At 38.2% G+C, this 25594-nt stretch overlaps 1 protein-coding gene across 1 annotated transcript in view; it reads right to left on the reverse strand.

Moving 5' to 3' along the window:
- Positions 1-25594, reverse strand: part of LOC122810770 (putative adhesion G protein-coupled receptor E4P) — a 215100-nt gene that overhangs the window by 11174 nt on the left and 178332 nt on the right. Inside the window, exon 4 of the mRNA XM_044082331.1 lies at positions 23084-23252. Within this exon, the coding sequence (XP_043938266.1) occupies positions 23084-23252 (169 nt within the window). The remainder of the gene's footprint in view (positions 1-23083; positions 23253-25594) is intronic.

Here is a 25594-nt window from a genome sequence, read left to right on the forward strand (position 1 = left end):
CTGTCTCTAGAGGAAGGTAGGCTACCATCAGACAAGTGTCTAGAAGTCATTCTAGAAAAATGAACCAGTGAGACAGGACCAGGGAGGACTTTTCCAGATTTATCTTGAAACTTAGACTGAGGAATAGATTCATGTAGAAGCAAACAGCTGCTACAACATCTTGGGTGGAAGCAGCTAGACTGAGGCAATCATTCTGCTAGGGTAAATATGAATTTCTTGAAGTCTATAGAATGGAGCCAAACATTTTTGTATACCCTTGAAGTGGCAGACAGACACAATGGCAAATTGCATCTCTAAAACATAGAATCTTAGATAACACCTGTGTTTTTTGTGAGTAAGGATGTTAAGATATTCATCTCTGAGGTCTGGGAAGACCAAGTAAACCTTGTGTGGGACAAGAGAGAAAATAGACTGCAAGGTTAACATTTTGAACTTCTGGGCATTGAGAAAGGTCTTTAGAGCCTTTACAGCCAAGACTGGTCTCCAGTTACCTTCATTCTTAGGTACTAGAAAATACTTGCATAGAAGCTCTTTGCTTGTTGTGACAACATTTCTGATAGGATTTTGCAGGATCCCTGAGTGTAGAGGTGGATATGCCAGCTGCAGTTTGGAACCATGCTGAATTACTGTCAGTATCTAGGAATCTCATGTTATCTGTCTCTAGAGATGTAAGGAATGAGAAATATGGACTGCAAGAATGAAGCTCAACAACAGGCATGCATTTTTTATGAAAGGAAGACCCTTAGGATGTAATCTTTTCTATTTGTATCTCCATGCCACTTTTTTCTTGAATTTTGTGGAATTTGTTAATCTGTTCTGAAGGGCTTCTGACACACAGTTCCAAGGGTGGAAGGATAACTTGTCTGGTATCAAGGAGGTTGGGGACAAAATGTTGTTTCATTCTTTGCATTAATTTTCCTCATTCCTCTAACTTATTAAGTACCTCAGCAAATAAATTCCCCATAAGCATTAACATCTACAGGAAAATTCTACCGTCTGATCCAGGCAATCCTGCACTTCAGTGTTCATCTGGCTGCAGCTTTGAACACAGCTTTTACTGCATTTTATGAACATCTTATTGAGAGTTTGATAATTTGGAAGGTGAAATTGACCATATTTGGCAAACGTTTTTTTTTTAATGTCAGAAGCAAGAAGGTAACAACAGACTGCTGCATATCAGGAAAAAAAAAGTTAAGTAGTTTGCCATATGCATCTGACAGCTGATTGCTCTGAAATTCAGTGCAGAAGAGGCACACACCTTCTTTCCATCATAACTCTCAACTGTCCAGATCTTCACAGAATGTCTAGATTTTTGCCTCATATTTTTGGTCTGTTATTCATAAATTTTTGATTTTCTGGCAAATGATTGCCAAATCATTGAGGGAGGACTGAAGCCAAAAAAATAATGATAGGCTTTTGAGTTTCAGACTTCATGTCCTTCAGAAAATTCATTTAATGGAAAACCTGTTATTCTATCAACTTTCTAAGTTATTAGAGCAACATTTAAAAACCTGTCCTTATTTTGGGGCCTTTGTCCTCACATTATTTATGGCTTTGTCCAGATTTTTTGCTTTAAGAGGTTGAGGTATGCTTCCCATACCTGTTAAAAGCACTGCTGTCTTTTTCTTTTGGGTCAGGGTCAGAAGAAGCAAAGGGTTATGAACTACAATCTCTGTCTAGATATATCACCATCAGCTTAGCAATAGAGTTTCTGAAAAGAAATTTATGAAATCTGGCACCTTTTAAAATCTGCCTGGTTTCCTAGGTGCAGGAAGTTGAGAGTCAGGAGAGGAAGTCCCTTATAAAGCCCCCAGAACTGGAGGGATAGCTACAAAATTTGATGAATCCATGCTCAGAAAGACATAGTATATTTCTGAGCCCCCAAAACTTCTCTTCCCTCTCAGTTGAAGAACTTTTTTTATTTCAGATATGACATCAGAGAAAGAAGTTACTTCATTTTGAGAATCTGGTGATAAAGTGCTCCCAGTTTCTGATTTACAGGGGATGCTCATCTGGCTTGCTATTAATGTTTTTTTTTTTTTTTTGGATAGACAAGTACCATGCTGGGGACTTTCATGCCAAGAAACACAGTTTTAATTGTCCTGACTGTTTGCACAGCTGGGGAATTAGAATCAGAACTTTCTCCTTTCTTTATACTTGCACATTGTCCTGGGTTAAGAGGAAGAAGGAGATCTCTTCCTTTTTTCCCTGACAAGACACATTGGCTGTCAAACTTGTACCAGTCCTCCTGGGTTCCCTTCTGACTAGAAGGATTAGAAGGGGGGCAAGTCTTCTGGGATTCTTTCTTTGGGTTGTCTAGTCTGTTAGTTTGTGAGAAAGACTCAGATGTCATAACTTCCACCAATGACCGAGCTACTTCTTCCCTTTTCAGGAGTTTAGATGTTCCTCCTTCCCAATCAGTAAGGATAGCATGATATACTCCCTTCTTGGCTAAGGATGCTTGAAGTCCTGTATGACAGGATGTTCATTGTTTCTGGTCCATAGCAGTTTTCCATGGAGTCTTGCCAGAGGGATTAGCTAAATAAGAGTAATGGCCCAAGGGTTCCAAAACTATCTTAGGAATCCATCCATCCTTCCCAGACCAATGGGAAGAGTGAAGAGTGGACAAATCAGTCCCTTCAGAAACCTCTCTTGAAAATTGTCTTTATCTGAGGGGGGTGAGAGATTTGTGGAAAAAGAGTCAGCATCCTTGGATGTGGATGACAAAACCTTTAGGACATTGGTGCTAAAAAAAAGTGTCAGGGAACTAAGCCTACGTCTGTTTTTTTTCAGGGGTAAAGGATAAACAGATGTTACAAAATCTGACATTGGCTACTCAAACAGAAAACACAAGCCACATTGTGAATCCTTCAAAATTATCTATCTTCCACATGCATGGTTCCCGTTCCCTATCCTGACAGACATATGCTATGGTTTAATATAACTTTTCACACAAAAAATATAAGGAAGTCTCAAACATGGCACTAATCTGCCCAGAAAATGTTAATAGCAAACCAACTGCCAATAAAGAAGGCGCTATGAAGATGAGATGTCTGACTAAACATACCAATGATAAGAAAGCTATGATTTTTGGTGCTCATACATCCTTGTTATACCAGCATGCCTGTGTGTGTGCTTCAGTGGACATTCACCACACAAAAAGGGGTCACAGCAATGATCTTTGGTAATAATTTCTGAAACTTTAGAAGCACATTGGGTAAAGTGAAAGTGTGGGAATGCATAAAGGAACATTCCTGTCTAAGGGAACAAGAATGCTTATGTTGTCCAATTGTGGCTGCAAGGATTTATCAAACAGAATTTTCTCAACTGCCTGTTTTGAAAGGAGGCAAACAGAACTATTTGATGTGTTCTCCACATCTGGACCAAATCCAGGCTGATCTCTAGCCTAAATTTCCACTCATGAGGGTCTGCCATAAGGTTTTTCTCTGATGAGATGTATGAGGCTTGAAGCTTCAGGGAATATTGTAAGGCTAGATTTCCAACAATCATTGCCAACTGGCAAAGATGGTATGACCTTGAACCCCTTATCTTTTCAGGTACCACAACAATGTAGTGTCTACGACTAATAAAAGGGGACCTAGAGACCAAACGTGATGAAAAATGTTAAGATCTGAATCACTGCTAACATTTATTTGACATGCATGTGCTTTGCAGCATCTGAAAGACCCTGTTCACCTTTTACTTGAACTTCCCTGAGCATCGTTCTTTATGCAAAATCTGATAAGTCCATCTGGACAAAATAAACTGTGGTCTGGAGGGAGGAAGGTAGGTCTGGATAGAGAGGCATCTGATTCCTCCACCACTGTAACTCTCATTTCAGAAAATCCAGCACTGTTATCTAGAACTCCAAGGGAAGTATATGCTGGGTCCAACAACTTTTCTAAGTACCATTAAATCTTTCTCATGTGGAGTCTGCCCAGTGGTGTCATGAGGATAATGCCAAGAAGCCTAGAATTTTGAGAAACACTCTTGCAGAGGTATGTTGTTGAACAGAGAAATCCCTGAAATGTTCTGAACAGTCAGGACACAGTCTTTTGGTAAAAAGGCCATATTTGTACCTGTGTTTATCATACATCCCAGGAAGACAATTCTTAGCGAGGGTGTGAAACAGGACATTTGTAGGTTCAGCTTGAAGTTGGAAGCAATTGGAATGTGATGACTAGCATCCTTCAGATGTAAAGTTCCTATGAGAAAGTGGTCCAGAAGAAGGGATAGGACCATCTGCAGGGTGAGCATTTTGAGTTTGGTACTTTCAGAGATGTATCTAGGTATGACAACTTTAACACTGGTTCCCATGATAGCTCCTTTTAGGATACCAAAAAGATGCAGCTGCGGCAAAGGGGTAAAGAGAGCTTCAAGATCAGAGTACACTGTGTATTTCCTCATAGCTTTTTAGGAACTGGTTCACTAGCAGTTTTATAGACATTTTCTAAAGCTGGTAGCATAGAGAAAACAGTCAAAACATTTGCAATCTTATCCTCAATAAGATTGTAAACTCTTCCAAATTCTGCCGTACCTACAGATTGCCTCCATCTCTAAACCTAGCTAGCATCTATGGAAAGGTGAAAACTCAACTGAATTTTCTGAACTTGGTCACTCTCCAAAGAATCAGATTGGAATAATTCAGGTTGTTCAGAACTGTGTGCATCAAAGTACCCATCAAATATGTAGTGTTAGAGTGATCTCTAGAAAAGGTAGCCCCGTATTCATTCTAAATAGGAGCATAGTCTCCAAGATTAGCTGACTGAAAACACTCTTAACTAATGAAACCACATCAGCCATATACATGGTAATAATCTGATTGTCTGTTGAGTGGTGACATTTCTGTTTCTTCTTACTATGAACTGCACTGGAGGACAAAATATCTAGGGAAAAAGCATTATATCCAGCAAGCTGTCTATTACCCTGGACCTCTCCTACACCTAAAAGGGTTACTTCTCCAACACCTGAGCCAGGTACTGGAACAGACCTGGAGGATGTGTTTGGACTGTGGGCTCTCAGCAGATGATGACAGGGAAAAAGGCAGGTGGTCTACAGGCCGACTTATGGCAACAAGAGATTCACAAGCTGTAGGCTAAGACAGTTTCTATTGCTATTTTAAACAAAACTAGATTTGATTGGGGGGGAGTGGTCCACCATGGGTCTATATTATAACATATATTATAACATCGAAGTCTAAAAACTTAGAATGTTATAATATTGAACCCAACAGAGCGAACGCTGGAAATAGCGAACCTGCAGAACACCGAATACTTTCCTAGAGAAACTATTCGGTGGGTGGTTTCTGCAGCTTTTCTATTTCCTCAACTGTGGAGCGAAAGTTATGGACTGGGTTAAGGTAAGTGTGCGAACGAAGGTGAGTGTGCGATTTAGCATGGGTTAGGTGAGTTAGGGTTAGGGTGCGGGTCAGGTAAGTGTGAGATTGTGTGGACATGAGGGTTAGGGTGGGGTAGGTGAATTAGGGTTAGGGAGCGGGTAAGGTGAGTGTGTGATAGTTAGAGACCTTAGGGTTAGGGTTGGGTTAAGGTAAATGGATAGCTAGTGGTGTATGTCTGGTTTAGTGTAGGGTTTTGTGAAGTGTATGTGTGTGGATTATTTATTTTGGTGTGCTTGTTTTGTGTGTATGTTTGTCGGAACAGCAAATTTTTTCCATGGGAAAAAATTACCTATTCTGACTGTTCGGTTTTCTGGTGTTTCGATTGAATGGGTTCAATATTATAACATTCAAAGTTTTTAGACTTCGATGTTATAATATAGACCTGCTCCACCATATCAGGATCTACCAAGTCAGGGAAAAAATACCAGATGAAATAATGCATTGACACTATTAAGAGCTAACTAAGGGCAGCAATAATAGAAAATATAAACTATGTTCCCACATAGCAAATAGGGATAAACTGCATAAAATATACCATAAACAGTTTAAATTTTGCTAAGCCTTATACTACAATCTGAACAGTGCAGTAAACAGCTACACACAAACACATACACACACACACACACACACACACACACACACACACACACACACACACACACACACACACACACACACCAATACACACACACCAATACACACACACACACACACACACACACACACACACACACACACACACACACACACACACACACATATAGGATCATCAGATCACAGGCAATGACTAGACTATGACCTGGAGGTCATTTTAAGCCTAGCCATTTCATTCCAATACAATACCATAAAAATGCTACTCAATACTCAAGATTGCATTTAGTGATGACTGCTCATGTCCAGGAGGGTTGTGGGCACTATCCCCAGTAAGAATTTACAGTGCCCCATCCACTCATCCAGGTTCCTCTTGAACAGTGTCATAGAGGTGTTCTGTTTCAGATGAATTGGTAGCCTGTTCCAAAGATGTGGCAGTCACTGGAGATAAATCTGTCACACCAGCATATCCTATTTAAGTCACAGGCCATATTTAGGTCCCTAGAACAGGTAGCCCATTCCCATTTGATTTACTGATATGCATCAGTTTCATTAGGTTTGGGTCTTTGATTGCTTTGTAGACCAGAAATAAGTCTCCCCTAAGACATCTATATGATATGTAGTATAGTGACAGGGACTTTAGTTCGTGTGTGTAAGGAAAACGATGGAGCCCCTTAATCTTCATTGTTAGAAACTTCCGAGGTCTCTCCAGTTGCTGCAGGTGCTTTGTACAGTACATGCCAAGCGGATCATTATACCCAATTATGGGCCAGATTAGTACCAAGATTAGAGGGGTTGTAACCTCTTTTTCTCTCAAGGCAATGCCTTTACTAATCAAGTGTACTACATAGAAAGCCTTCCTTACTACAGTAGACACATGGTGGTTGACATTAAGGTTGCGGTCAACTTGTGATTCCAGGTCCCTTACCACTTTGTGGGTACTTAGGGTATTGTTGTTGATTTGATAGTGTGAAGGGACATTGTTTGTGCTGAAAGGAATGATGATGCATTTAATTGCATTCAGTTTGGGACCATGACTAATAGACCAGTTGTTGTTCTGTGTGAGACCCTCCTGGACTATACTGATATCATTTGGGTATTCAATGATTGCACCAAGTTTGCAGTCATCGCAAACTTGGTCAGCCACAGCTCCTTCATTTTGCTCTAAACTTCTGAGAAGTCTATACTAAACAGTAGGGGGTGCAGCACTGATACTTGTGGCACCCCACTAGTAATAGGTCTGCTGGCTGATGTGGAGTCACCCCACTTTGATTGTGTGTGTTTGGTCTGTGAGCCAGCTGGCAACCCATCTTACAATGAAGGGGTTTACATTCAGGTTTCTAAGTTTATCAGTAATGCCTGAATGTGGGATTGTGTCAAAAGCCTTTGTCAGTTCGAGATATGCTGTGTGCACAGATTTGCCCTCATCAATGGCCCTGGTCACAATTTCAAAGAAGTACACCAGATTTAACAGGCAGGATCTGCCCTTGATGAAGCTGAGTTGGGTAGGATCTAGGGTTTGGAGGTTGCCAATGTCTTTATTTATGAGGTCCATAATTATGCATTCCATGGCCTTACAGATGAGGCTGGTCAGGCTTATGGGTCTGTAATTCCCCAGGTCTGTTGCTAGGCCACCTTTGTGGGTGGGGAATAACTGTTGCTGTTCTCCATTCTGCAGGAACAAAGCTTCTGGTTAGGCTGATTGAAAGGGTACTTAACGGTGATGCTAGTTCATGTTTTTCCTGTTTAGAAAACAGTCTGGGATGTCAACTGGTCCCATAGAGGCTGTGTACAACAAATAAACTTGTAAAAAAAACAAACCAGGATCGACCACACACAAAGGCTTTATTGGTAAAACTTGAGAACAGCAAACCAGCTTGCAAAGTCCTAAGCGCTTTCACCCATCCAATTCGTAGGGCATCATCAAAGTCACTCTGATGATGCCCTACAAATTGGATGGGTGAAAGCGCTTAGGACTTTGCAAGCTGGTTCACTGTTCTGAAGTTTTACCAATAAAGCCTTTGTGTGTGGTCGATCCTGGTTTGGTTTTTTTACAAGTTTATTCATTGTATTCATTGTATTTTGGCCATAGAGCCTGTGTATTTGCCTTGGACAAGGATTTGAGGATCTGCTGTTCAGATATGTAGGGTTTGATGGAAGTTTAGTGGGAAGGTCTGTGATACGTTAGGAGGGGATAAGAGAGAGAAATTTTCACCATACCTATCTGATAGCAGGTTTTCTATCTCTGTGGGGTCAGTGTGTGTGATACCGTTGGTCACAAGTACTTCACATGCTTGGATCCTACCTTTTACGCTACATACATAGCTGTACAAGGCATTATGGTTATCCTTGGCTGTACTTGCTAAATGTCTCTCAAATGAGCTCTTAGTGGATTTAACAAGTTGGCTTTTATGCCTGTTGAGACTGAGGAGGGTGCTTTTCCATTGTTTGGGCATTGCCATTGTTTTCTTGGACAACAGCTTTTTGCATTTATTGTAAAGTTTGTTGATGCTAGATGCCCACCATGGCAGCTTATTTTTACTTGGGGTTCTAGCTTTGATTCTTTTTGATATAACTGAGTTATACACTTATGCAAGTTATTGTACACGGCTTTAGCTAAGTATTGGCGTAGTTCCCACTTACAGCCTGGGGTGATGCTTGGAATGCATTTATACCTTTGCCTAGGATGGTATAGTTTGCCTTGGTGAAGTTTTTTAGTCTGATTTCACCCTTTGTGAGTTGGTGTTAGTGCCAGCTTGAAGGTGACTGTCTTGTGGGCAGATTTAACTAGAGTGTTTGACAGTTGCCACAGATCATCTGTTTGACATGTTAGTGAGGACCAGATCTAGAATGTGTGTTCCTCTTGTGGGTATGAGCAATTTGTTCCTGAGCAGTTGAATTAACAAAGTCAGGTAACTTTTGTGCTAATAACTAGGGGCTAACCTAAGTATCCCAGATGAAGGGTGGGATCATTGAAATCACCCATAACCAGAGTATTTGGCAAAATTTGGATTGTCTCCAGTTTAGTCAAGTAGGCTTCATGAGCATTGTGACCCATGGAGGGGAATCAATAACTGGCTATGACTTGAATGAGGGTCTTACACACCATAACCTGGACTTGGAGCAACTCCATGGAGTTGTCTGGTCTTACTAATCAGGAGATGAATTTATCTCTAATATAGATAGAAACACCACAGTTTGATTTTTACAAATTCATTTTGCAGTCTACAGGTGTGAAAGGCATTGTATCCTTGCAAGGCCGGGATACTCTCTGAGGCCTCTAACCAAGTTTCTGTGACTGCATAGGCATGTACATCTTCCAGCAGTATGACCCTTATTTTGTTCTGATTGGCTAATTTCAGGTCAGTATTGTTTTGAGACCTTGCCTAAAAAAGCCACTATGGGGGAGGCAAGAGCCTTTACCAGCACCTGAAAGCCTAGAGGTCCCTGATGCAAATCATCTCTAGCAAAGCAGCGAGGTTTGTCAACCATGGTTTCCCAGGCTGACAGGAAATGGATCCCCTCTGAATGACACCAAAAGCTAAGCCAATTATTGAAATGAATAATTTTTTGTTTATACTGTGGCATTATTCTAGGTGAGGGTAATATGGTGGTCAAGGCTAGGGACATACCTGCCTGGCACACATACTCAGAGAGCTCAACCACATCTGTTTTCATATAGTCCAGTGAGGTACATCTCAGGTCATTCACACCAACATGAACTATGACAGAGTCATAATGGTACTTGTTGCTGAGAGATCTGAGTGCATGCATGACTTGATGAATCCTGGCACCGGACAGGCAGATGACCATGACTTTCGCCTTGTCCACCATGGTGAGTGGTACATCCATGTGTCTCACTACTGAGTCTTCAGTGACAAGAACATTTGGTTTTTGAGTGTTACACCTTGTGGGCAGGGTGGATGAGGAACTGGTGTTGCTATGTGTCATGGGTGCTGTGGGGACTGTGTTAGTTGTAGCAGTCTTGTGTTTTGGGGGTCTCTGGTGTTTTTGTAAGTTTTTCGAGGGAACCTCTGCATATGTAGATTTTTTGTTTGATGCATACTGTGTGTGTAAGTAATGGTACTATGTGCATGTGTAGTGGTGGTTGAGTTGACAACCTCTTCTGTGTTACTGTTTTGAGTGTGAGAGAGCATGGATTCAAGATTCTTGGTTTAGATACATCTCTCGCACTCTGTCCTAGAATGAGTTATTAGTTGAGGTTTGCTAGTGTATTTGAGGCAATTTCTACACTCCCTCAAGAGACCCAAGTCAACAAGGTTGGCAGGAGAAACAAGGGTAGTTCAACAGTCCATTATGCTATATTGAAGACTGTTGTCCCCAGAGGTGGCTTTTCAAAATCATTCACGGAGGAGCTCAGTGGTTGGATATTTCTGCCTCGGTTTTCTTTTTGTTTGTTTTTTTTGTTTTGTTTTTGTTTTGCTTGTGGTTAATAGGTTACAGCTCACTAGCAGTATTTGTTTGACTGGGAAAGCACTAAGGGTGAGGGCTTTACTAGTGTGCTACAGTTGTATTATCCAGCTTTGACACACAATTGCTTGGGAGTGCTCAGTACTACACAATGCGCAAACAAAGAGAAACCTGCTCAAATGAAAGGCCTAAATTTCAGAAGCTAAAAACTTGAAAAAACTTTAAAAAGATTCAAAAGGGCCAATGAGGATGCTTATTCCAAGCCCTAGACTGACCTCCCATTACCAGACAGGGTCCAATCAACAGAATCCTCTCACTAATAGTTTACTATCAATATTGCAAAAGGCAACATGGTTTCTGTTCACAATATCGACATAAACCATTGAATCCAGAATCCTGACCACAATGTCAACTCAAATGACTGAGACATTTGGGTCGACATTGTCAACGAAAACATCACATGAAAGCTGTATAGGAGCTGATGTATAGCGCCCCCCACACCCCCTCCTACTAATATATTCCAACTCCAAGATCGCACTATAGTGGGGATATGGATGAATTTCCAATCCCCACTGTACCGTGATATCCGTACATATATTTGCATAAGTATGTTCGATTATCCCATACACTTTTCATTTTGTGCACGACATTCTGATTTTCTGCAGAATACATGCTGACAGAATGTATTTCACACAAATGATAGTAAACTACATATATATATATATATACACATATATATATATATATATATATATATATATATACAAAATATCTCTCTCTCTCTCTCTCTCTCTCTATATATATATATATATATATATATATATAAAATCAACAGTAAGAAACTAAAAGCATGTAATAATAAAAAGCAGTGTCAGTGGCACAACATGTAGCATACTCACATCTGGTGCAGAAGGCTGTGGGTTCTGTTCGAGCACCAGGTACATCAGTTACTAATGCTATAGTGCAAGACGAGGTAGATACTACACTCCTGAGTATGACATCCTTTGAATGAGATGTTAAACTGACTCCCTGTATGCTTGAGTTAGTAGTAGTTCATTTGGATGTAAAAGATCCCACAGCACCTATCCAAAAGAGTAGGGCTTCTTTAATTACAATATTCTTTGCAAAATTATGTACAATTTTAAATATTTACATATTTACAAATTTGTACAGCATATATGAAAATTATCTTTTAACTTGTATCCCTTTTGTTCTTATTAGACCCCCCACACCTTTTTCCATAACCGCCATCAAATTTTTTGTAATATCATTGCTAGCATTCATTTTCCATTAAACATAATTTTGTTTATCCTTTCATTTAATGTAGTCCATATGACATAAAGCACTTTTCTTCTGTCTTTTCAACAAATTCTTTGCTTTTGTTCTTATAATATCCATAGTCAATCATGTCAATACTGATCTTACTCAAATTGTTAATACCTTCAAAAACTTTTCCTTACAAAACTTTTCACACAGTTTAATTACCCTTTTAAATAAAAAAAAAAAAGTTTCTGTAGTTTCTTTTTTACCACTTACTTGTTTATATAGCATATTTCTTTTTATTGCGAGTTTGTTAGCCTCCATAAAAAAATCTTGACATTTTACTTTCTATTTCGCCATTCAGTTCTTACTTTTATAGTTCTAATCTTTTCTTCTGTTAACTTTGTATCACGTGCTTGTACCAAAATTTTCTTTCAGTTTCCTTAGTTTTTAACTTCCATAAAAATATATTTTTCTTGATTGCATTTAATTTCTTCATTTATATATTCTTTGTCTCTTTAAAATCGTTCCATCATTTCCCTAAATTTGTCATGTTTATTTTTAAATAAATTTCTCTAACTATTCTATTAAGACAGAATTTATTAAATATTTTTCCCCTAAATGATAAGTTTCCAAAAATTACAAATTTTCTTTATTTCTTCTATTATTTTTTTATTGATCTCTACTTGTATTCCTGTTTCCAAATATTATACCTAGTACAGAAATGTCCACTCATTGCAAATTGTATGCCTCCTATCTTTACTGTATCACCCACCCTGGATTCAAATCCTGCATCACCTAGCCTTACTTTTCTAAACGTATAACTTCTGCCACAGGAAAAGTTACCTGCTAGGTACATTTTCTTCACTGAGTACTATCCAGAGTGATGACTGTTGTGTAATGTTGTCAGGTGTGTTTGCTCTACAAAAGGCAGCCCAAATTAATTTTTTCACTTTTTTTAGGATGTGAACTTTGTTTATGTACTGCCAAATGTAAAAGACATTAAAAAATTTAAGAAAATACCTTGTTTTGCAAAATACCACTTGTACTTTATATGTAACTGTCACCTACATATTTTTTGTCACCATTATCAAGCTTATGTCATAATCTACTTGCTCTATTCCTCCCTCTCCCTCTGTCTATGTATGTTCCCCTTCTGTGTCATCACTGTGTATCCATACCAGTTGCACAATGCTTGATACTTAGCAACAGCTGTATCTTAGAAGAAAGGCAGTACACAGCTCTTGGTAAAATCTTGAGTGTTTTGCCTCTGCATTACTTTGATGCTCTTAGCACTATTGTGCTTAGCTATGTACAGTCCAGTTAATCTTATAATGAACAGGCTGAAAAGTTGAATGTGCACATGTACGATGTATCATTAGAAAGCATTCTGCATTGGATCATTTAGTATGCTTTAGGCTGTAATGTTAAAATTATCATTGCTATGATGAAGCCTGATGTCTACATTCTTCCTTGCCTAACTGTTTTTTACTGTCCATTCAAACTCTTAAAATTAAGGTTGCTAATGTCTCAGTCATTGTTATACATTCTGAGCCCTACTATTGCAAACTATTCCCTATTGCAAACACTTGATGGTTCACAGCATGACAGATAACTTATCAGGAAAAAGCATAACAGTAACACACCCCAAAGATGTTAAAAATGCCCCATAAAAATATAGCATTCTTTGTCTGTCATTATCCCTGTCTTTGTGCATATGTCTGTTTTTACTGTGTCATATTTATTGGCTACTAGATGTAATGTACATTGTCATAAATGTAATGAACACTAATATGTACATTCTCCTTTGCTCCAGTTTGTTCTCAGAGTTGAACTTTAAGTAGGAGTTCCTATGTGGCGTGGTTAGATAGCACTCAGGACTGCATGTTTGCTTCAATCTGTTCTCAGATTTGAACTTTGTTAAGTAGGAGTTCCTATATGGCGTGGTTAGGTAATACTCAGGTCTGTTGATTTGTTTTGGAATAGTGATAATGTTTGAATTCAGATGTATTCCAAAGTTTTCTTAAATGTTTTTATGACTCCTTTTTGTCTTGGATACACATTTGATTAACACATCATTTGCTTGCTGTTGTATTGATGAGATTGCTTCTTATTTTGAATGCTGTCATTTACAGATCTTGCCTGAATTATTGTGATTACAAACCAAATAGTAACACAACACAAATATGTGCAGAAATGAATCCTAAACTAATCTCTTAGTATGTCTGTATGTCTATTCCTGTCTCCAAATATCCATGTGTAAATCATGACACCAGGAACATGACCATAGCATATATTGTACCGTTTTTTATCAGATTCAGACATGATTGTATGTTTATACTGCTTATTTGCACAAATGTCAGCATAGAGCACCATAGGCTACTGCTAATTTCCATTTTAAAATCAGCACCCTATGATGTGATTATGCATGTACTAATACTTTGCCATCAGCTGTGCAATTGGGTCTGACAGCAGTGATTTTCAGGGACAGAGTTAAAAAAGTCTATATCAAAGAATTATGTGAGTAGGTTGTACAAGTTTTGTATATGTTAATGGAAATTTGATACCAAGGTATCTGGATTTCAGAATGATGACTCAATTAATACAGTCTGTTAATATATATCTGCACTCCAGTGGTTACATTTGCAACTTTGTTACAATGGTGTGTAATGTTTTCACACATAATATATCACTAACATTCAGAAGTGCACTGTCATATTTTGGAAGTGTCTGTTTATACTGTCAATGCACATTGTGCTATCATGAGATAGACAATCGACAGTGACACTATAAATGTTTACTATTTGCATGCAATCATTCCGGTATGAACTTGTATAAATGTTTGCTTGAGAAACCACTCTGTGTTATGATTGTGATTGTCACTTACACACTATACCATGAAACAGGTGCATGCGATTGACAGTAACATATGTACATGAACGATAGTATATAGATGTTAGCAGATGTGTATGTAATTACATGGGGCAAGCACAGTGCTGTTAATTGGCCTCTCCACATGCATTTGTCCAAAAACATTGGACGCATAGTTGCTGATGCTCCAAACAGTGAAGATTTTTATTTACAAATGTGAATTTTCACATTATTAAAGTCAGACTTCTTCTGTGGCACTTATAATTCATGTTGTGTTTTCGAGATTAACTAATTAAGAAGTTGGTTCAAATTTAACAGTGGTGTGTGTGTGTGTGTGTGTGTGTGTGTGTGTGTGTGTGTGTGTGTGTGTGTGGTTCTAATGACAGGTTACTAAAGCTTCCACAACACATGTACTGTGTCCACTTCTACTCAGGCAAAAAATGTAACTTTGCACACAGCTCCCTCTGCTCTTTATCTCAGTTTTACCACAAGCATCTTCTCTGCAACACACTGATAAGGTCATTCTATCAAAGGTGCATTCTCTCCTCTTCAGGGTCAGACTTTTCTAGTGGCATCTGTGGCTAATACTGTGTTTTCTAGATTGTCTAACTAGGTAAGTAGAAGGTTCAGATCTCACAGTGGTGAGCTTACATGACTACCTAAGATCAGAAGGTACGTAACACCACTTGAATTGATCTTAAGTAGTCAGTTCAAATCCAGCTTGCTAGACTCACTTTTGTCAGTATGACTGTGAATATGTATGCGGGTAATAATGTTTTATTAGGTACTGATGATTTCATTGTATGACATCTATCTTTCCCAACTTAGAAAACTACTAAGGCTTTTCTATTGGTGTGAGGAAATAAGACAATATTCTGCATGCTCTTGCCTTAGTAAGACATGTGGTTGAATCTGTGATTGTCCACGCATTGTGCATGATTAGCAATCTCCAGTCACAGTGCTGAATGCATTATACGTCACGTATGTTTGGTTATACTTAGCAACAGGCAATGTTGTGTGAGGAATAAACATACTGCAGCAGTGTTTTCAAGAAGTTACAGGCACATGTATCCCTTGCAGCAATGATGTGATGTCATGGCTTTAAATACCAAAATATCTCACAGTTTTAGCAACATTTGCGCTGTGGCATATTCATTCTTGACAATATCATGTAGCTTCTGTTCCCACATAGTCAGGTGTTCAAAATCCACAAGGCTTGTCCTTATGCTGTTATACATGACTGACATCCACAACAGTCAATGTGTATAGTTCCAGTGCCAGAAGCCTCCCCCATCCCTATTATCTCATGCTAAATGTTTGTAGCACAACAATTTCATGTAATGACTTCACATAGTTCGATTCTTGCAGATGTAGTAAGACTTCCACTGCGGTGCATGGGATTCATACACATGGTATTAGTCAGTGGACTTACATAGCTTGCTGTTCTATTTCAGTAAAGGGCAACCTTACCTGAATGTACTGAGTTTAGACAAATAACCATGCATCAAGTTAATATTCACAGTTTTACTATGGAGATAGAAAGATAAACTAATGTTGCTATATCCTGCCAGTGAAACAGTTGTCCTGTGAATGTTATAGTGTTAGTGCTCCTGTAGCATGTGGATTCAGTAATGACTGATATAGCATATCTACACAAACAGAGCGTGTTTCAGTTCTGCACAATATTGTTATACAAAACAACAGGAACAGCTTTCTTGGCAAAGAAATATTGATACTGTACTGTTGACAGTTGTGTAAACATTAACATAGTTACTTCCCTGTCATTGTTTTGACAAAATCACATGTAGAAATTATCCCCAAATGTCCTTTATTACTTCACACATTAATTTCATTTATTTGTGACAAGATACATTGCTATGTCATGTGACAGAGGGTTCCTATCAGATGACTGAAGATGCATTTTGTCGAATGCGTCTTGGTCGAACTTGAAATGTCGAAAAGGCAAAATGACGAAATGGCATATAAGCAAATTCTTTCCTTAGCCGCTTCCGTCACTTTGCCATTTTCGGCACTGTAGTGCGATCTCGGAGTAGGTATATTTAAGTAGGGGGGTGCGGGGGGGCACAGCTGTTCTGGTTGTTCGATGTCTTGTGAATCTGAACTTTTGAGTTCGATATAACAATGTTCAATTAGTTGATCATTCGTTATTATAATATAGATCCTCTGACAGACACAGTCAAAACACATTTCTCTAGAGTATGTAGTATGATAGGCAGGGTTTGAATCTGGTAACATGTCTGCCTGATAACTGTATCAGACAGGAGTGCCGTATGCAACAAAAGTATTTATGGTAGCATTTTTAAGGCATCATCCTCCAACAAGGAGGTTCCAGCCCCATTACAATAAGGAAGTACCGTAAGCCCTTCAAGTGTGTTTGTCATGATACACATAGTGTGCCTATTTCTGTGGTGTCACAGGTTGGTACACATCTTTCTGATATGTGTCTTGGTATGTGTTTGAGTCTGGCAAGATGCAAATGATGCATATGCCATTGATTGTACACAGGCATTACTTAATTCCCAAACAAAAATATACTGTATTACATATCTTCCTCCAAATGTTGATGTAGTACTGTAGATGTTTTCTTAACACTGTACAGCTTTATAGGATCTGCTGACTTACATAACAATTCTTACCTTATGGCATGATGTAAGATCATCATAAAATGTGATTGGGCCTGTGTTAAGATACTTTCTTCTGTGTTTGTGTTGTTCACTTGTTGCAATGGCACTGCTCACTGCAATTTCTTGGGTGCTGTTGTCTCAACATGGCAAGTTATCTACATTAATATCACACTTCCTTCCCTTTGTTACAATGTGCATTGTGTCCTACTCACATACATTGTTAACATGTCTGCTTTTAGTTATTCATGAGTCAAGAACTGTGAGCAGGATTAATTATTACTACATCAATATGGAAGTATCTATGTTTAAAATGTTTCTTTGTGGCATAATTACATTTCATTGGATTAACTGAGTACATTTTCTCCATTTACCCTCTCGTATTATTTAGCCGTGGTGGTGCAGCAGTAGCATTGTCACCACACAGCAAGAGGTTCTCCTGTTCGATTCTCGGCTGAAGCGCCTTCTCTGTGGAGTTTGCATGTGCTCCCCGTGGTCAAGTAACATTTGAAAGACATGCGTGAATGGGCATGCCTTTGTTGAAGGTTGGGCATCAAGCTCGCACCTCAGCACTGTAAAAATCTACTGCCAATCATTAGCGGACTGGAGTTCCGCTGTGGCAAACCCTAACCGGGAAAAGCTGAAAACAAAACAACAAAAACCCTCTCGTCTTACTTAGGTCTACATTACTAACATTGAATTCTGTGTACAATCTCCCCATTTAACATCCCCTGCAGTTTAATTTTCGTAATTAACTTGCCCTTACATCACATAAGCAGTCCATGTGCTTGCATAATAGGTTTGCTTACAGACAAGCCATTTAGTTTATATTGTGTGCTTGAGTTTCCCTGCACTGTTTCATGGCCAAAAAACTGCTTCTGGTCATGAAGCGATGCCTGTAAATGTGTAAGCTTGACAAGCAGCATGCATATTCAATGAGCCCTGCTGTTCATTACTCACCAACAATGCTGCTGGTCATGAAGCGATGTCTGTAAACATGTAACCATGATAAGCAGCATGCATATTCAGTGAGCACTGCTGGTCATTACTCACCAACACTGCTGCTGGTCATGAAACAATGCCTGTAAATGTGTAAGCATGTTGAACAGCATGCATATTCAATGAGTGCTGCTGCTCATTACTCACCAATACTGCTGCTTGTCATGAAGTGATGCCTGTAAACATGTAACCATGATGGGCAGCATGCATATTCAGTGAGCACTGCTGGTCATTACTCACCAACACTGCTGCTGGCCATGAAGTGATACCTGCAAATGTGTAGGCATGATGGGCAGCATGCATATTCAGTGAGCCCTGCTGCTCATTACTCACCAACACTGCTGCTGGCCATGAAGTGATGCCTGTACAGGTGTAAACATGACGCAGCATGCATATTCAATGAGCGCTGCTGCTCATTACTCACCAACACTGCTGCTGGCCATGAAGTGATGCCTGTACATGTGTAAACATGATGCAGCATGCATATTCAATGAGCCCTGCTGCTCATTACTCACTAACACTGCTGCTAGCCATGAAGTGATGCCTGTACATGTGTAAACATGATGCAGCATGCATATTCAATGAGCCCTGCTGCTCATTACTCACTAACACTGCTGCTGGCCATGAAGCGATACCTGTACATGTGTAAACATGATGCAGCATGCATATTCAGTGAGCCCTGCTGCTCATTACTCACCAACACTGCTGCTGGTCATGAAGTGATGCCTGTACATGTGTAAACATGATGCAGCATGCATATTCAATGAGCCCTGCTGCTCATTACTCACCAACACTGCTGCTGGCCATGAAGCGATGCCTGCAAACATGTAACCATGATGATGCAGCATGCATATTCAATGAGCCCTGCTGCTCATTACTCACCAACACTGCTGCTGGGCATAAAGCAATGCTTGTAAATGTGTAAGCATGATGAGCAGCCTGCATATTCAATGCTCCCTGCTGCTCATTACTCACCAACAATGCTGCTGTCCATGAAGCGATGCCTGCAAACATGTAACCATGATGATGCAGCCTGCATATTCAATGAGCCCTGCTGCTCATTACTCACCAACAATGCTGCTGTCCATGAAGCGATGCCTGCAAACATGTAACCATGATGATGCAGCCTGCATATTCAATGAGCCCTGCTGCTCATTACTCACCAACACTGCTGGGTGGCCACGAAGCGATGCCACTAAAAGTGCAAGCATGATGAACAGTGCGCATATTGACTTTTTAAATGCGATTTCTCTTGATTTATTGTAATGTGTAATACAATTGCATATACTCTTTTCATTTTTGTTAGCCGGTAATAAAATATTTAAAATGTGTGTTTTGATTGTACTCTTGCTTGCTAGCAACAAATGGAATTCTAAGTTTATTTTTACTGCCAGGCTGAGGCTGCACCCTGGTAAACAAAATTTGAATTAATGAATAAATGAATAAATAAATAAATAAATACACAAACAAACAAAAAAATAGATAAATTTACCCATATTTTACTGCCGGCTTTGTGTGTGTGTGTGTGTGTGTGTGTGTGTGTGTGTGTGTGTGTGTGTGTGTGTGTGTGTGTGTGTGTGTGTGTGTGTGTGTGTGTGTGTCTGTGTGTGTGTCTGTGTGTCTGTGTGTCTGTGTATATTTACATGTAAAGATGTTCATGTATGCGTATGTGTATGTATGTGCATCTGTGTGTGTACAAGTGTGTAGTTCAATGTTCTAACTCCGTAACACTAGCCATACATTCCAATAGGACATAAATGTTAAGGCTGCTAATTCCTTATTGGGATATTCATTTATTTTTGGAGCTGCATTAAATGTTGTTTTATGTCAGTCTGTAAAATCAATAAATATGTATTTTAAAAGTAGAAAAATCAGAACAATAATTACTCTGCATATTCAGTACGTCTGCTGCGTCATCTTCTGCCAGAGCCTACAATTAATGTCATCACTGTAGGTAAGTATATAGGAAAATACATGCAAGACTTATCATGGACTGTTATTTATGATTACATGGCTGCAGAATACAAATTTCAGTGCAATGTTTGTAAGACTTTATGGATACTGGCTACTTGTAACAATTATCATAGCTTATATCCAACAATACATTATACCTCAGATGCTATAAACAGTGATTTAAAACTTGTAATACCATTTTAAGTGAGCACTTAGCTTAAGAATCTGCATTTTTTTAGAAACTGTATTCATTCTGCATTTGTAACTAAATGAGAAAAAATCAGAAACAATGTAGAAACGGAGAGAAACGGCAAATATAATTCTTTCTGGCCAACGTTTAATTGACAAGACACAGTACACTCAGTAAAATAATTTCACTGTACATAAAGCATTAACGCTATTAACCACTTGCGTTTTTGTCTGCTATACTCAGACTTCATCAGATGAACCTTTGCTTAAATTTACACTCCCTTTTATAGTCTGTCTAATGACTTTAATTATTAAATACAATCTGTATAAATTAACAAAGTTCAGTTCCTTTACGTACTTTCCTTAAATAAATATACTTCCCTATCACTTAAAAACACTTCATTTAATAACAAATTAAAACAAATAAAATCTTTCTATATGTTAATATAAACTCATTCCCTTTATATACTCAAAAGGTAAATAAAAAATATGAATATAAAACAATTCATTTCATGGTATCGGCTGCCATCTAGTGGAAATTCATATTAATGTCATGTAGGACCTAAAATTAGAAACCTTTAAAAACCTTTAAAAATATCCTTTGTATTATATAAACCCCATTTTTATATTTACAAAATTTGTAAAAACACCTTTGTGACAAATAAACTATAATGGATTTACAAAAATTGTTTCTAGATGATTTTTATATGTTTGTTACAACATATCATTATAATTTAGCTGCCCTTAATTTCAGAAATGGCAATATACTTGTATACTCATTCAACCCAGGTGGGTTGTATGCTTCTAGTGTTACCTGCCACCAAAGCTCCCTATATTCTACTTTTTCCTCATCTTTGAGTGTATTCTAACACTGTAAATTTAAATGTGGCTCCTGTGCATTCCTTACTGTGTTTGAATAAGGCATTTGTGTCCTTACAATTCTTAATATCATTAAGGTGCTCATAAATTCTTCTTTTGAGTTTTCTCTCTGTTTTCCCTATATATAAGGAATCACAGATCCCACAGGTAGCCATATAAACTAGCCCCATAGACTCACAATTATAATAATTTTTATTATTGGTAATCAATCTATTCCTGCTTGCAATATATAACCTATTGGTGTTTGAAATATATGGGCATTGGGCACATCTACCACACTTGTAGGTACTCATCTTCTTTGTCTCTTGTGGAGCCGTCATTTTCTTACTTTCTAAAATGTTTCTTATACTTTGGGCATTTTTATACACTATTTTTGCCGACATCCCTTCTACTTTTTCTATGTCAGTTATATTAATAAATCTCCCCCACTCCTTGAAAAATATTCTTCTGATGTTATTGTTCGTAGCATTGTATTCTAGGGTTAAGGCTAATTGGAAATTCTCTTGGTTTTCACTTTTGTCTTTAGATTGCCCCTTTTCTAGATCAGTGATTTTCACAATAGGGGTATACCTAATGTCTCTACCCTTTTCTATTTCCTGCCTTATTTCCTTAATAAGTTTTAATGGATATCCCCGATCTTTAAACATCTTTTCTAATAAATCACATTCATTAAGGAAATCCTTTTAGCAACTTGTCATTCGACTTCCCCTCACGAATTGTCCTTTTATGATGTTCCTTTTACAGTGGAGGGGGTGTGCACTATTATAGTGTAGAAACATATTACAGTATGTAGGTTTTCTATATACTTTTGTTTCTAAACTTTCTCCATGTTTATAAATTTCCAAGTCTAAATATTGTAATACATTTTTTGATACTGTATGTGTAAACTTCAAAAAATTGGTAGTTTGGTTAAGGTAAATCATGAATTCATCAAGCTTTTTTTTCTCCCCCAGTCCAAAATAGTACTATATCATCCAAAAATCTATGATAAAGCACCCAAAGGGATTTAAATTGAGAGTTTAGTACATGTTTCTCTTCCCATTTGGCAAGTACTAAATTTGCGTAGGTTGGGGCACATGCAGCTCCCATGGCCACTCCTTGCTTCTGTCTAAAAAATTCCCCATTAAAATATAGGAAATTATTTTTTAACATATAGAAAGATTTTATTTGTTTTAATATGTTTCATCTTGGCGTCCTTTTTATGTTATGCACGATACATGTTTGATGTAGCAGGCTGATGTGTGGAGCTATCTTCTCATATTGACCTGGCAGTCTTGTCCGTGATGTTTTGTGGAATGTTGGTTTGATGTCGATGAATAAACTGTGAGTTTTATTACTTTCTCGTGGATCTTTGTGTCGTATAACGCTGATTGGTGGGACCGAAGTTTTTTTCATTTTGGTATCATCTCCAACCTTCTTATTCTGATTGTTTTAATATGTTATTAAATGAAGAGTTTTTAAGTGATAGGGAAGTATATTTATTTAAGGAAAGTATGTAAAGGAACTGAACTTTGTTAATTTATACAGATTGTGTTTATTAATTAAAGTCATTAGACAGACTATAAAAGGGAGTGTAAATTTAAGCAAAGGTTCATCTGATGAAGTCTGAGTATAGCAGACGAAAACGCAAGTGGTTAATAGCGTTAATGCTTTATGTACAGCAAAATTATTTTACTGAGTGTACTGTGTCTTGTCAATTAAACGTTGGCCAGAAAGAATCATATTTGCCGTTTCTGTCCGTTTCTACATTGTTTCTGATTTTGGAGTTATAGTTGTTCACCACCTCATTTTTGTTTAAATGAGAAAAAAACAGCAGAAAGACAAACCTGATAATGATGTTTAATGTACAAGTAAAGTATGTCACTCTTACCTGTTTGTTAGTAGCACAATGGAGCAGAAATATGAAAACTCCGTGAAAGCTGTTCACTATTGTGAAGAGGTACGACATAACGATTGTCGCGTTGTGAAACTGGAACATCCCAAATATCCATGTGCAGCCCAGTACAAGGAACTGAGCAATGGCCTTAAAAAGAGGTATCCTACAAACAAAACCAATTACACTAGTGAGTTTAGTGAAACAAAATCAATTACACTAGAGGATTTAGTGAAACAAAACCAATTACACTAGTGAATTTAGCGAAACAAAACCAATTACACTAGTGAATTTAGCTAAACAAAACCAATTACACTAGTGAATTTAGTGAAACAAAACCAATTACACTAGTGAATTTAGTGAAACAAAACCAATTACACTAGTGAGTTTAGTGAAACAAAACCAATTACACTAGTGAATTTAGTGAAGGCTGAACAGAAACATCCTAGAATTTTCACCATTGTCCTAGACTACATTCTGTTTATTAAAGCCAAGTATAATTTGTGATTGGGTTTATATGACAAATTATTTTATTCTGAGAATGCATTCTCTTATCTTACAAAGTAATGAGGACTTTGGTCCTCTAAAGCAGTTTAGCTCTCAGTTCTGTGTCTCACTTGCTGTTATACAACCTCTTTGCCATTAGTTTTCTCATTCTATGAGCTTTGTGGTAGCAGCCTTGGGTGTCAAAAAAGACATGATTGCCTTTATAAATGAATAAGGGAAATATAAGATATTAATGTCTGAACTCTTCCACATATGACATTCTGGAAAATGTTTCAGCCTGATTATTCTCTTCCCCATCCTTAGACTTTTGAGACTCACTACTAGATATTGCAATTCTATCTGTCACTACCACCTCGTGATATCTCATATAAGTCAGAAATGGTACAGTTCTCTCTGGTACTGGTTTATGAAGTCATCATCATTATTAATCCACTTTCTTCTTTTTCTACAAAGGGTTGGAGTGTTGTGTTAATTGCTGTGACCGTTCTCATTTCCATGATTCAGTGCCACTCTCACACCTTCTTTGATATTCTTGCCTGACTGTTGCAGGTCTTGTCTTATGTAAACCATCTATCACTTTCCTGGACATCCTTGTTTCCTCTTGCCTTCAACCTGCCTCTCCCAAATATTATTCATTAAATCCCCTTCTGCTTTCCTGCACGTGCTCTGAACCAGTTTCTGAAGTGTTGTGAAGACCAAAACACAGTAATAAAGAACAGCTATTGAAAGTACATAAAAATGCAAAGCTTTCTCCATAATATGAAAATTACAAAGCACTGGTCATAGGTCAACAGGTATTTACTAGGTTATTTATCTTGTAAGGATCTTAAGAAGTCTAGCCTTACATTCTGGTGGTAGTTTTTAGCTCTTACATTGTGCATGCAAATAACCTAGGGATAGGCAGAACAAGGATATGTTGGAACATTTACATGTTTCCCCTATTCATGGGGGACAAGGGTACTAAACTGGGAGTGAATTTACAGTTACCCAAACTACATTTGAACAGAGTAAGAGAAGTACGTTGCTTTATGTGGAGTGGAAACAGGTTCACAGAAGTTGTATTCTCTGTGATAAAACCCATACCTCCAACGAGTTATTTTGCAAAAGTGATTGATATGCCTTGACAGAGTGTTTATGATGCCATTGGATTTGTGAATGTGTAATGGGTCTGAGAAGATAGTGTCTGTTGAAGCTTTATAGATAAGGCAGTGGTTACCACTCAATAGTCTGTGTGATACTAACAAAAGGGACAAGGCCTTGAGAGAGTCTGCATAGTTTTTACAATTTAGGCCCTTGTTTTTTTTTAGTGAGAAAGAATTGTAGTCATTCTGTCTGTGACAATTATCTGGACAGGTGCACAGCAAAAGAGGCATTGTACTCTTTGATCAGGCTAATGAGTGCCAAGTACCTTGGAACAATTAGATTCCTGTATTTGGATGCAATACCTTTAGATATGAATTGTAGAATGTAAAAGGACTTTTTTACAACAGTGGATTTGTGGTAATCAAAGGACAGTTTATTTTCAACATGGGTTCCTAGATCCTTACCTACTGATCAATTATTAGTAGTGTGTTGCCAATGTGATATTTACAAAGGGAGTTATGCTTGACAAAAGATACAATTATACACTTCTTGGCATTTAGTTTTAGTCGATGGTTTTGACACCAGCTATTTTTTTGGCATAGGACCTCTTGGAGGATCTTGATGATTTCTGGGGAGTTTATGATGGCACCAAGTTTGCAGTCATCTGCTTGGTCAACTACAGACCCTTAACATTAGCTTTGGCCAACAAGAAGGAAGTGTCAAAGAGGAGTTGCCCAAACGCTGAATCCTGTGGTGCACTAATGACAGGCCTTTTGAAGGAAGTATAGCTGCCTACCCTAACTTCTAGAGTTCTGTTTTGTGAGCCAATTTACTATTCAACAAATTACATATTGACTGATGTTTAGCCTTGAGAGCTTATCTATGATACCTGAGTGTGGGGTGGGGTTGACCATCTTT

The sequence above is a fragment of the Protopterus annectens genome, chromosome 9.part0 (genome assembly GCF_019279795.1).
Source record: "Protopterus annectens isolate FY-2018-M chromosome 9.part0, PAN1.0, whole genome shotgun sequence".
In the NCBI taxonomy this organism is placed as follows: Eukaryota; Metazoa; Chordata; order Ceratodontiformes; family Protopteridae; genus Protopterus; species Protopterus annectens.